Source organism: Emys orbicularis, chromosome 10 (genome assembly GCF_028017835.1).
Source record: "Emys orbicularis isolate rEmyOrb1 chromosome 10, rEmyOrb1.hap1, whole genome shotgun sequence".
Lineage (NCBI taxonomy): Eukaryota > Metazoa > Chordata > Testudines > Emydidae > Emys > Emys orbicularis.
In genome coordinates, this window is record NC_088692.1 from 16,208,349 (window position 1) to 16,221,121 (window position 12,773).

Sequence of the window (12,773 nt, forward strand, 5' to 3'; positions counted from 1 at the left end):
CAGTTTTTCATACCAAGTTTTCATATGCACTAAACTCTTTCCCCTTAGCATAAATGTCTTTATATTAAAAATGGATTAGGTGTAAAGGTATGAATATTTGAGATAGTTCAATGTTTAGGGCACTCTGTTTTAAGGCAAGATACTGTGAACTATGTATATTGTCACTGATCTACTGTTCCGTAGTGGTACTCCTAAAAGTGCATTTTTGTCATGTGATAAGATGGAACGTTACAATTTGTGGTAGCTTTGTCATGGAGGAATGGCTTTCTTTAGTTTATAAAGCCTCCTACTCCAAGTGTTTTAAAGGAGACTGGACAAGTAAGTTTATCAGATGGTGGTGTTTATCACTTTACACCATTTTAGCTCAAGTATGTGTAGACCTATTTAGTATCAGCAGTGAAAACAAAAACCACCCCAAAACACCTCTTTAAGAACCAGATTACAACATGTAAGAGATGAGGCCAAGATGTAATTAAACCCTCCTTGCTCCTTCCTCCTCTTTCCATCCCTCCTTCCCAATAAAATAAAGATTGCAGGACCAACTTCAGCTAATGAAGAATATGGATGACCACTGCATCAAATGGGAGGAGGAAAGGCAGGAGAATGGTAAAGGCTGAGAAACCAAGAAGGAATGGAAGCCAGATAACCAGCACTAAAAGGTGATCTGATAATTTTACAAGAGCAGCAATGCGCTTAACTCTTTTTAAAGTGTCGAGTGTTCAAGTCAATGTTTGCTATGGATAAACATCTGTCTACTTGAGTTGCCTAGATAAATCAAACTGTTGGCACATGATGTTAAAAGAAACTTTACAGCTGTCGTTAAGTTGCTGCTGCTATTATAAATTCTTGTCTGCTTCGTGTACAATGTAAGTTAGTCTCCAGTTATTTTATACTTGTCCTTCAGTAAGACAGTATTCAGTTTTACAGGTTAGACACTTACACTGTAAGCAGTTGTGTACTGAAATAAACCCCTATTTAAAAAAAGTATTCTAAATTATGAATACTTTTCCGAAAGGCAAAAATCCCCACAGCTAAAGTTACTGGGTGTGTGCTGCTAATTTTGTCCAAATGTGTGAAACTACCACTAATGCAAAGAAGGAGTTCTTAAAGTAAGTGTGCATGGCATCTTCATTTATATATAGCTTCACCTCCCGCTCCCAGCAGGGATTTCACAGACTTGCTGGCCTATACCGCCCTTGCTTAGATGAAAAAACTAATTAGGGAACTAAATTAAAGACTTAAGCGGGGGGAAGGGGAAGGTAGACTAATCTCTCCTTTTCCTCTCCCCCATTCCAGTTCCCCCTAGGTGAGAAAGTTGCTTCCCTGTACCTGTTCCTCTGGTACCAGCTCCCTTTATAACTTGCATGTTGCTTGGCTTCCCTGTACCCTTGGGGATGGCTGTCTGTTTCTCTGCTCGTTATGTAGCAAGGGCATCTAGTGCAGGCAGCAATGTTGGCACCTTGTTCTGCACTTCCAGTCTGGAGGACTCTAGAAGCAGATGGGAACCTGCCGCCACAAGTGGTTCACCACTCATTTGTGTTACTGTAGTGCCTGGGAATAGGAACCCTACTCAGAGCAGGCCTCTACTGGGCTAGGTTTGTATAAATGGAACAAAGAAAAGCCCTAGCCCAAAGAGGTTTTAGGCTATGTCTACACTACTGTGGTAAGTCGACCTATGCTACGCAACTCCAGCTATATGAATAACGTTGCTGGAGTCGATGTACCTTGGGTCAAGTTACCGCATCACCTTACCTTACCTTACTCTTCTCGTCAGGGGTAGAGTACAGGGGTCGACTGGAGAGTGATCTGCTGTCAATTTGGTGGGTCTTCACTAGACCTGCTAAATCGACTGCTGGTGGAGCAATTTCAGAGCATTGATCCTGGCTGTAGTGTAGACATAGCCTAAGACCGACAACAACTGGATTGAGACAGAGTATAAGGAAACAATGGGGCACTAGTGGTCAGTATATGTTGTGGCATCAGTAGCCAGCCATTATGCTGCCTGTAGGCATCACAGAAGGGAGGGTTTTGAAAGAGGATAACAGTTTTGCAGATGTGTACAGGGAAGCTCCTCCCAACTGAGGGGCAACATTGACAAAAGCACAAAGGAGCTTGTTTGAAAATTTAACAACTGGGTGATGAAAGCACAGGCTGAACTAGGGATGGGAGTAATTTCAATACTGAATAAGAAGGGTTAGGCAGGTTGGGAAAGAGGAAAAAGGCCATGATCAGCATTCCTGCCACGATCAGCATTCCTGCCACTTCAGCCTCATTTTGTACTGTACTTGCTTAGTAACTTCAGTATCTGATTTGTCAATCATGTCTATCAATCAACAGCTGGGTAACTACTAGGAGCAATCAAATGGCTCACGGTTTAATGAAGAGCTTGGTATACACCAGGCATTTGCTGTCTGCAGTCCTCCCTTTTCTAAGCCAGTTATCAGATATGGCTATAACAACCTCCTTTCATATATACAACAAAATTATCAGTGGTACAGAACTATCGCACCACCAAAGCATCTGCTGTCACTGGATAAGTGGTTGGGTTTTTGTTTGTTTGGGGTTTTTTTGTTAAAAGGGGAAGTCACTCAACCTACCAGTTCCTCAAAAGTATGCATCTAACTTTCAAATACTTGCCTGTTCTATACAGCACCACAAAACATACAGGGTGCTAACAGTACAGATGAAGACAAGTTCACCATGAATCAAATTCAAAGTTGAGACAACAGAGTGGGAAGGCAAAGATGACTGTTTTTGGGTAACTGATGCTTGAAAATATTTTGTTACAGCTTAATTCTGAAGTGGGAATATGTTGGAAAAGGTACAACATATATAAATACTAATCTATGCATGAATGCTGCTACATTTGACAAACTTTCTGGATACAGTTACAGGAATAGATAGAATTGTCATTGCTTGTTTGAGCACCATCAGTATAGCTACAATCACCTTATAAGCATTCAGAAAAATACATGCGACTTCAGAGGCAATAATCCGTTTGAAGCTAGTTTGCTCTTGATGGACATAAAACAGCATCTTCCTGTGCTAATAATGAAAGATACTTTCTAGTTTACTCACAAGAGGTTTATGTTGAGTTTTAGTTATTCAAAAATTAGGGCAGTAGGATATTATCCATAGGAAGGTGGAGATGCTATGTAAATGCAGTAAATTATTTAGCCAACTAACCAAATTAATCCTATTTGGTTTAACTGCTCGAACAAACTTACTTATTTCAGCCAAACAACCCACTTTACCTCAGAACCTCACTTATGGTTATCAATTGTTTTCACCAGACAAACTACAGCTGCATGCTCAAATCTTATCTTCAGCCCAAGCAGAGTGAAGAGTAAACACAAGAAATGGTAAAAATACACCATTCTCATTGATTAATTAGTTCCCATGTCCCCTTTCCAATTCTTGCACCTGCTCTTAAACTTAAATCTTAGATAATAAAATCCTTCTGGCAGAATACTATTTACTGTGTTTGAACAGTGCCTTGTACAACAGGGTCTCCTACTCAGGGGGGCCTCTAGATGCTACCATAGTGAATAAAGTGATTTGTAACCATATGTAGTACTTAGCTGAGGGAGTGGGGTGGGTAGGGATAAGCTAAGTCATTCTCTGTTAACTTTCTCTAGTCCATAAAATATTATATTGCTTTTATCTGTTCACAGACAAACACATGGGGGTCAGAGGCTGATGCCATAGTCGATCTTCAAGATAAAATTTTATTTGAAAAAGTTACATAAAATATAGGTTTTACATCACCAAGTGTGATAACTACAGTTGGACACCTTTCAGATGGTGCATAAGGTTACTTACCTTGCTCTACCTGCATCTAGGTATGCAAAAAAAAATCAAGTAGGATACATTACATCTGCTTTATATGTAATTACTTTTGAAAACAACTTGTCATGTAAACAATTGATGAGACTGTTTTTGCTATGTATAATTAGTACGTTTAAGACACAGGGATTTTTCCCCACAAACCCAGGTGCATATAAAACTTTCATGAGCATTAATAGGTCTGTTTGTTTGTTAAGTGGGAAGAGGGAGTGCTTTAACACGCAAACTACAGCATGACCTTCTAGGCATATAATAAAAGTTGGATGTTTGTAAACAAGACTTACCATTTATTGGCATTAATTACTAAATAAAATATTAGACCATGATTTTCCATCATGTCTGTCAGTATGTGTTTTTATTTTATTAGAATGAAATAATGAGAAGCAAAATACATTAGGAATCCCAAATTCATCAAATTGCAGATAGGGTCCCACATTTTCTTCCTCGATGCTCTTTGCGTTTAGGCGGCCATGCAAACAAGTGCGTGAATGTTGACATCACTAACCGTCTTTCTGCAGTGGCCATGTGGCCACAAGTAGGTCAGATTCTGCCTCTTGCTCCCTGAAGCAAAGGCATTATTCTGTCTATGCCCACTACAGTTTTCCTCCTCTGTCTTGGAGATAATGGAATGAAAAGCACACCACTGTTGTCAAGACTGCACTGTCCCTTTAAGGTACCACATTCCAGCATGGCTTACACAGCAGTCCTGGGGAGAATGGGAAAAGCAGTTACTAATGCTGAAAAGTCTAGTGTTAGAGTATTACCGATTAGCAGAGGCAGAAAGCTCCCAAATCACAATATAGATTCCAAGAAGCAGACAATGTAAAAATCAAAAGTGTATAGTGGCAACATTGGCTCATGTATTGTACCCACTTACAGCAGGGCAGAATTTGGCCCATCAACCCTACCTTAACTATGATGGTACTAGGAGTACTAGACCAATTCAAAACTTTTCACATGGTTCAGAGCAGACTAGTTAAACCATGGGATGGGATCCAGCAATAGGACTAATTCCACGAGTAAGGGTTGCAAGATTGCAGCCCATCTGTTGAACTGGGCCATTTGAAGCTGTAATTTATTGTTATGATAAGTCCCTAAAGACCAACCAAGAACAGGGTCCAATTGTACTAGGTACTATACAAACCCAGAGTAGCAGCCAGTCCCTACATAAGAATGGCCATATTGGGTCAGACCAATGGTCCATCTAGCCCAGTATCCTGTCTTCCATCAGTGGCCAATGCCAGGTGCTTCAGAGGGAATGAGCAAGGGATCCATCCCTTTCCATACAATCCCAGCATCTGGGATTGGTAATCAGAGGCTTAGGGACACCCAGAGCATGGGGTTGCATCCCTGACCATCCTGGCTAATAGCCATTAATTATTATCCATGAACTTTTCACACAATGCACAGTCAACCCGTGGAACTCCTTGCCAGAGGATGTTGTGAAGGCCAAGACTATAAACCAGGTTAAAAAAAGAACTAAAGTTCATGGAGGATAGGTCCATCAATGGCTATTAGCCAGGATGGACAGGGATGGTGTCCCTAGCCTGTTTGCCAGAATGGGAATGGGTAACGGGATGGATCACTGGATGATTACCTGTTCTGTTCATTCCCTCTGGGGCACCTGGCATTGGCCACTGTCGGAAGACAGGATACTGGGCTAGATGGACCTTTGGTCTGACCCAGTATGGTCTTAGACACAGAGTGGGGGTAAGGGATAGAACCACAGAAGCAGAGTGAACAATATAATGGGAACATGTTAGTTCCACAATTTGTGTGTGTGTGTGTGGGGGGGGGGGTGTCGGCCAAACGGAAGACAGAGGGGTCTTCGAAGGGCAGTGGGAGTGAGGGGAAAAGGGTCAGAGGGGCAGCTGAAGAGTGAAGCTGAGGTGAAAAGCCAGAGAGGGAGAGGGTTGGAATGAACAGGCAATCACCAAAGGCAACAGTGCAGAATCAAACCCTTTCAGAGTAAGCAATTTATTAGACTGAACTATTAAACTACTGGATTATATTTTGACCAAATTATTATTCACCACACACCTGCAAATATTTTCAGGATACCTGAGGCATCTACATGAACTGAGTGTTTTGTTTTGAGAGCATCAATTGTGTTGAATTTTCATTTTACACACACTCTACAGTAGGTAAATTCAACAACAGCTGACTTACCCCTTATGATTGAAAATGCACAGCTTTAAGGGAAAGGAGTTTTTGTTTTGTTGTAAGTTACTAGACCTTTCAGACCACAGAAGCCTAGTACACTGCAAATACTCAACCTTAAACGAAGGAAACTAGCAAGCTGAAAAGAGGGGTTGACATAGTTTACTCTGCAGACCAAGATTTTAATCATACATTCAAGACTTATTTCTGATTCTTTCATGCACAGCTTTGACTCACCTGTATTCAGGGGGAAATGAAGACTGACACATACACCCCCCCCAGTGTTGGGCATGTGATACAGATGCACAAGCTGTGTGACTTAAAGTGCATTTACTTCCTACGCAGATATACTCCTTGTTAAATAGCTGTATCATGAAAATGTGCACATATGTTGTTTGGGCACTCCTGGTTATAGTCAATGTTTAGGCACACCTATCTTCTTAAAAATCTGCCTGCACCAGCAGTGTGTGTTACATTGAACAGGTTCAACATGCTTTAGGTTTCATCTTAAATATTAAGACCAGATTCTTCTAATCAAGACCAGGGACACTGAATAAAGCCAGACTGCATATTATCAAAGCAACAGAACCCTAATCTTTCCAATGCACAATTAATCTACAATACAGGCCTGGATTCTGGAAAGCATTTAAGAATGTAATTTACTGAAATTAGTGCCAGAGTGACCCAATTCCTAGCAATAATTATTTAAAAGTTACATGAGTTGGTGGATTTCTATTTAGCAACACCATACCACTTTAATACATGTTAATCAACGCCTGTATGGCCCGCCAGACGTTCCTTGTATGTTTTGCAACACCTTGAAACAATGGGTGGCTCTTTCAAAGGCAGAGCATACATGAGGGTTAAACTGGTAAACATTCTTTCATAAAATGTTTTAACTGATAAAGGGGGGGGGGGGATTGTTGTTGTTGCTGATTGCTGCCTATGTAACTTTAAACTCCCCTTGAGCGTAAGGGGATGTATTTTTAATTTGATGTGTGTGGGGACTGTGCTTCCCAACTTTCGTTAATGTTAATGAGAATCCCATGTCTAAGCTCACAACAGGTCATGTTGAAAATTTCCCCCTTAATGTTTAACGCAGTACCGTTTAATAATAATCGTGAAAGTACATTTATTACACTTTGTATTCATTAAAAAGAACAAGAGTACTTGTGGCACCTTAGAGACTAACAAATTTATTAGAGCATAAGCTTTTGTGGGCTACAGCCCACTTCTTCGGATGCATCCGAAGAAGTGGGCTGTAGCCCACGAAAGCTTATGCTCTAATAAATTTGTTAGTCTCTAAGGTGCCACAAGTACTCCTGTTCTTTTTGCGGATACAGACTAACATGGCTGCTACTCTGGAACTTTGTATTTATTGTTAGCCCACGTCAGAAAAAGATTTGTTGGGTTAACACCATATGATGATAGGCTCAAAAAAGTCAGTGCCCTTTGGCAAAAAGTGAGAATGTAACAAGTATATTTTACATCAAACAGATTGAAAATAAGTCCCTAACCACATGATAACAGAAACCACGCTAGCAACACCATCGTTTTATGTAACTCCATGTAGAATCTGGTCCTTTCTGTGAAGCCAATATATTAAAAGCTCTGGTACTGACTATATCAAAACCACCATTAAACAAGAGCTTTGTACATGATTTTTAAATCTGATGCATTACCTTTATCACTCTATCCACATCCTGTTTATTTAGATCCTCTCCACATTCTTGGCTCAACTGATGCTGGATGACGTTCCTGCGCACTCGATAATTTTTGGTAAAGATTTTAAGCAAAACCTGCCGATGCTTTAAAACAAAAGTTTATTTTAACACATGAGAGAAAAATTATCTGCATTATATTTCTAAACATGAAACAAGAAAACCACCATCAGTTCCAAACAAGCTTTTAGGTACATCATTTGGCACAACACATTCAGAATCTTCCTTAGGAAATCCCTCTCCAAACAGTCCCATACTAGCATGCTAGAACTATAGCAAGCATAAAAATGATACTTAGCATGTACAGTGTATTTCTGTATTCAAACCATTGTACAAATGTTAGCTAATTAATTCCTGAAACACCTTGTGCGGAAGGTATTATCCCCCTCATACAGAGAAACTGAGGCAGAGAAAGTTTAATTAATGGAGATAGAATCTGAGCTAAGTTTAGAACTCAGGAGTTCCTGGCCTTCTGCTCACTCCACTTGACTAGACTCTCTATAATGAACATCTAGAGCTTGCTGCTGTGGGGGTCTTTCCTGTGAAAACTGTTTTATATCGTGAGCACAGACTTTCTGCTTCCATTACACTCAATTTACAGTGGTAACAATTAAAAAGGCAGTGTATGCCCACAAGTGCCACAGTTACTTACCATTCTAGCTATAAGGAAATTCTGACCTCTCAGGTATCGCCACAGGGTAACTATTGGATAATGCTGACTTTTTAAACAGCAAGGAACAGAGTTTAATATGCTCTAAGGCCTGGTTTGAATGGAGCAGCGAACTGGTGCTACTCATGTCTACAGCTATTTACACTAGCGTTTAATTAGTGAGCAGCGTATGTTATTGCTTCTGTCCATTCCCCCATACCACAGTTAAGCAATCATCACTACTGTGGACCGAGCACTGCCTCCCAGCTTGGAGTATCTTGGCACTGGAAATCACAGACTCCAAGGGCGAGCGTGGGGGAGGGGGAGGGGGAGGCAGCCTGTTGTATCACTTTTAAAAGCAAGAATGCAAATAATACCAAGCTCCCAGCAACCAGTAACCTGGGAATGACTTGGCTAGATTAACAGCCATGTTTGCCTTTACCTGGTCGTAAATGTCACCAGCTTCCCAAAGTGCATAAACCTTTAGTTCATCCGGTGAAACAGCATGAATCTGTGGGGGAAACTAAGAACAGTTTGCACCAGTCAGGGTGGTTGCTTTAATTTTAGTTACAGGCTGTTAAAACAAATCATCTTGAATGAGTGAACGTTGGAAGCTCCAGGAACACTTCAGCAGCCTTATATTGCCCCAATTAAGCCAAAGTCATGTTTGATCGGCACCTTTATTCACTATTAGTGAAATTCACTCATGCACTAAGGATCCACCCACAATGCCTATGAACTGCTTAAACTTTGTTTTGAGGGTGTAAGTGGGAATTAGCTGGCACACAGGGCTCGTGCAGGCTCTCTGCCACTGAGGCCAGGGCAGCGGGGGGATTTCACCCTTTGGATGCAATTGCTAAACACTGAAAGAGCGATTCCAGTGCTTGAATGTTAAAGGATATTTCATGGCAACAAAACATTCAGTTCTCTCCTATAAGCAGCAACTGACAGACACATTTGCTTCCAAGCTAAAAGTCTCTCCGAGCTGTTCTCTGCTATTGCACGAAGCAGGATTTCACTCTTTCTAGAAGTTTTTAGGGCTCCTAGGTGCTACAGTAATACACATCTATAAACAAAAAATAAATAGATAGATACAGTAGACAGATTAGATTAGACAGGTATTCAAATGTCACTCCTGCAGCCCCAAAAGCATGGAAAAAACTTTACCCCACACAGGGTGAAGGAAAAACATGGCATTGCTGAAACATCCTTCATCACTGTCCTGTGGGCAGGCTACACAATCCCACAAGAGCGAGCAGTAAACTGCTTGTGAAGCCAGGCACTTGCTTATTGCAGACTCAGAAAATGAAACACTTTTCATTTCAAGCACCCATGCAGGGAAACAAGCCTTTGGTTTTTCTCAGCTGCCGTGCCCTTGCGCCACTCTCCACCTCACAAGTGATGCAGCAGCCCCCACCTTACCACTCTCATGCCATACAAATGCTTACATGGAAAAATAAAAAAACCCTCTTTTAGCCTCAACATCTTCCCTCAGAGCATGCTCTCACTCTTGACATGCTTCTTCCTCCTTTAGGTCACTAAGAATTCATTCCTTGCCAACTGGCCAGACAACCTAATTTTCAAAATCAACCATCGGAGGCGAACAAGCCCATTCAGATCCCCTACCCTATGGCACAGGGACCGTCATTTGTTCCATTCCATTTCTTGTCACACTTAACTGTTAGCTGGTACGAAACATACCTTTTCTCTCACCCCTCACAGGCTTAGATGAGAGCCCTAGATGACTGTGCCAGAAATCCTAGTAGTTACATTCACACTTAATCTGTAATCTTACTGTAAAGAGGAAAATTGTGTTTGGTAGGAGCTACCTGGTGAGATTAGCAGCTCAGAACCCTGCATTGCTCTAATATTGTGAGACACATGTACATTTTAACAAACTTTACAATCTCTTATCAGGGGGTAGCCGTGTTAGTCTGTATCTACAAAAACAACAAGGAGTCTGGTGGCACCTTAAAGACTAACAGATTTATTTGGGCATAAGCTTTCGTGGGTAAAAACCTCACTTCTTCAGATACATCAGAGGCCAGCAATCCTTCCTAGAATGCTCCCATCAAGACACAAGATGGGTGGAGTGGCCCTACAGTGCCCTTCAAAGACCTAGGAAAGGGATCCCAGTGAGGGAAGGCTGCCACCATGTCCCCACAGCCCGGAAGGCAGCAACCATAAGAGGGGGAAGAGTGCCACTACTCAAGGAGGTTAATGGATTTTCCTTGTGTGCAAACATCCTCCCCATGGGACTGTGGAACTTCAAACAGAGGCTCACTCCAAGTGTGAGTGCTGAATATGACTATGCAGCAAAAGTATTTGTTCAAGGCTTCCTTTCTCTTGCCCTAGCCTGTCCTGGACTGTCAGGTTGCCTGGAAGCTTAGGCTAAAGGAAACAATAGCCAATTGCATTCAAGTGCAGGCCTACCCGAGACACTCTCTCTGGATCCCACCACTAACGACTGAGCATTTCTTTTGGCTTGAAGATGTTACCAAGCATGTGCAAGCAATGTACCTCCGCAATAGGTGCCTAATGGCCTCGTTTGCAGCCAAGTGGCATCTCAGTGGGTTCTAGTACAAAGACACAGCAACCATTAGACTAACTTGAACTCTAAGCGCATCAGGTCAGAGTCAGTCCTTCATTTCTATGGGAGAGAACAGGTAAAGGCTTTAACCAAGTTTTTAGCAATGCATTTTCTCTGATGTGGCAGCTTGACTGCACCCCTCCTGGAGGGCCTTGTTTTCATTACCTCAATTCATTAGTTTTTAATCACTGGAGCAACTTCATTTCAGAAAATTAACATGCAATTATTGCATCAAGTGATAAAATGAAAGGTCCTTGCACTGCTAAGGTGGTCTTAGGTTTCAAAGGATCCACCAAGGGAAGCAGCCCATGCCCAAGAAAGCCCTATGTCCACATGGAGTGTTTGGTGAGTATAAACACGCCCCAACTAATCTCAACCCCCTCTGCGAGAGGTAAGGGAAGGGGCTCCTGGTGGAGAGGATTTAAGCTGGTGATTGCAGCAGTGCAGCGACTCTCTCTAAACAGTGGGATTTGCAACAAGGCTCACAATAAGCCTTTTAGGAAAAACCAATGCACTTGCAGCCAACGTTAGACAACAGACGCCATGCTCTGGTGGGCTGGATGGGCCTAAAAGCCTCCACATGTCCCTTCAGTAGGGAATGTCTGGCTTTGAATCAGGTTCTATATTTAAAGCTTCTTCTGTTACATGTTCCACAGCAGAGAGGCAATTCCTTCTCACCCGTCCAGCTTCCTCAGGAGTTGTGTTTTAAAAAACAGTATGTTCCCTTCCTTCCCCACAAAGTTTAAGTAATAATATAATGAAGTAATTTATAAAGTTTCAAAACCAACCCAACCTGAAGTGACCCCGCCAGCAGCGGCCTCAGCTAATTAACATTCGCAGTACATGCAGCCACATCACATGGCACATGAAAGAAAGCGAGACCCTGCAACAGCCACAGGAGGAGGCTCCAGGTGGAAAACCAGCCAGGATGGGCAGGGCTGCAGCCAGGATTTAGTAGTCACCGGGCAGAAGGGAGAATAAATCATTTAATTGGGGACTCTCTCTAGCAGCATTTCAAGTCCATTACTTAACTCCCAGCTGCTACACTGTATACCTACCATGCATGGCCACCATACTATAGTATTCCTACCTCCCTGCAACAGGCCTTGTTCCTTAGCTGAGTCTTAATTCCCCTGCTCTAGTCCTACTTCTGAATTATTTCCTGCTCCCCTCACTCTGTCCTCCTCCTGCACTTTGTCCTGCCTCCTCCTTCAAGCAGCTGTCCCTTCTCTTTTTCTCTCCCCCTAAAGGCAGTGGACTCCAAGTTCTCTCCCTAGCTGCAAAGTGACCAGGACTGCTACCTGTCTTGTAAACTGGTTTCGTCCTCAGGCTCTCTCTGCATTCACTACAATGGTAGCTCTCTTCCCTCCACTAACTGAGCTATCTTCATGCCGTGCTGCAGGAAGTCCTAGCTCTCAAACCTACAAACATTCCCCTGTCTTTACAGCAGCCACAGAAACGCCTGCAAGGAAAGGAAATTTAACAGCCAGTGACCAAAGGAATGTGGCACAGGCACAGCATGCGACTCCTGCTATACTTTTCCCAGCCACTTGTTGTATTGCCAGGTGTGTCCTGCGCCCGAGATAACAGAGACCATTGTTCCTTCCACGGCAGCCCTGAGAACTGGGAGCTTGTTCAGCCCTGGCTACGGCAAATGGACCTGGGATTTGGATCACTTCAGACTGCTTCACGGAATCGTGAGGATTACAAGTAGTGAAGCACTGGGGTCCAGTCCATAGGAACCTGTACCTCTGAGTTCCTTTATGCTGACTAGGAGAGCACTGCAGGGGGCCAGCACTCAAGCAAA

General features: G+C 42.5%; 1 protein-coding gene across 1 annotated transcript in view; it reads right to left on the reverse strand.

Annotated features, from left to right (window-relative positions):
- Positions 1 to 3,745: 3,745 nt before the first annotated feature.
- Positions 3,746 to 12,773, reverse strand: part of POLR3E (RNA polymerase III subunit E) — a 35,814-nt gene continuing 26,786 nt past the window's right edge. The window contains exons 19-21 of the mRNA XM_065411781.1: positions 8,819 to 8,899; positions 7,689 to 7,814; positions 3,746 to 4,552 (exon numbers count right to left, since the gene is read on the reverse strand). Coding sequence (XP_065267853.1) covers positions 4,496 to 4,552; positions 7,689 to 7,814; positions 8,819 to 8,899 — 264 coding nt within the window. The 3' untranslated portion in view covers positions 3,746 to 4,495. The remainder of the gene's footprint in view (positions 4,553 to 7,688; positions 7,815 to 8,818; positions 8,900 to 12,773) is intronic.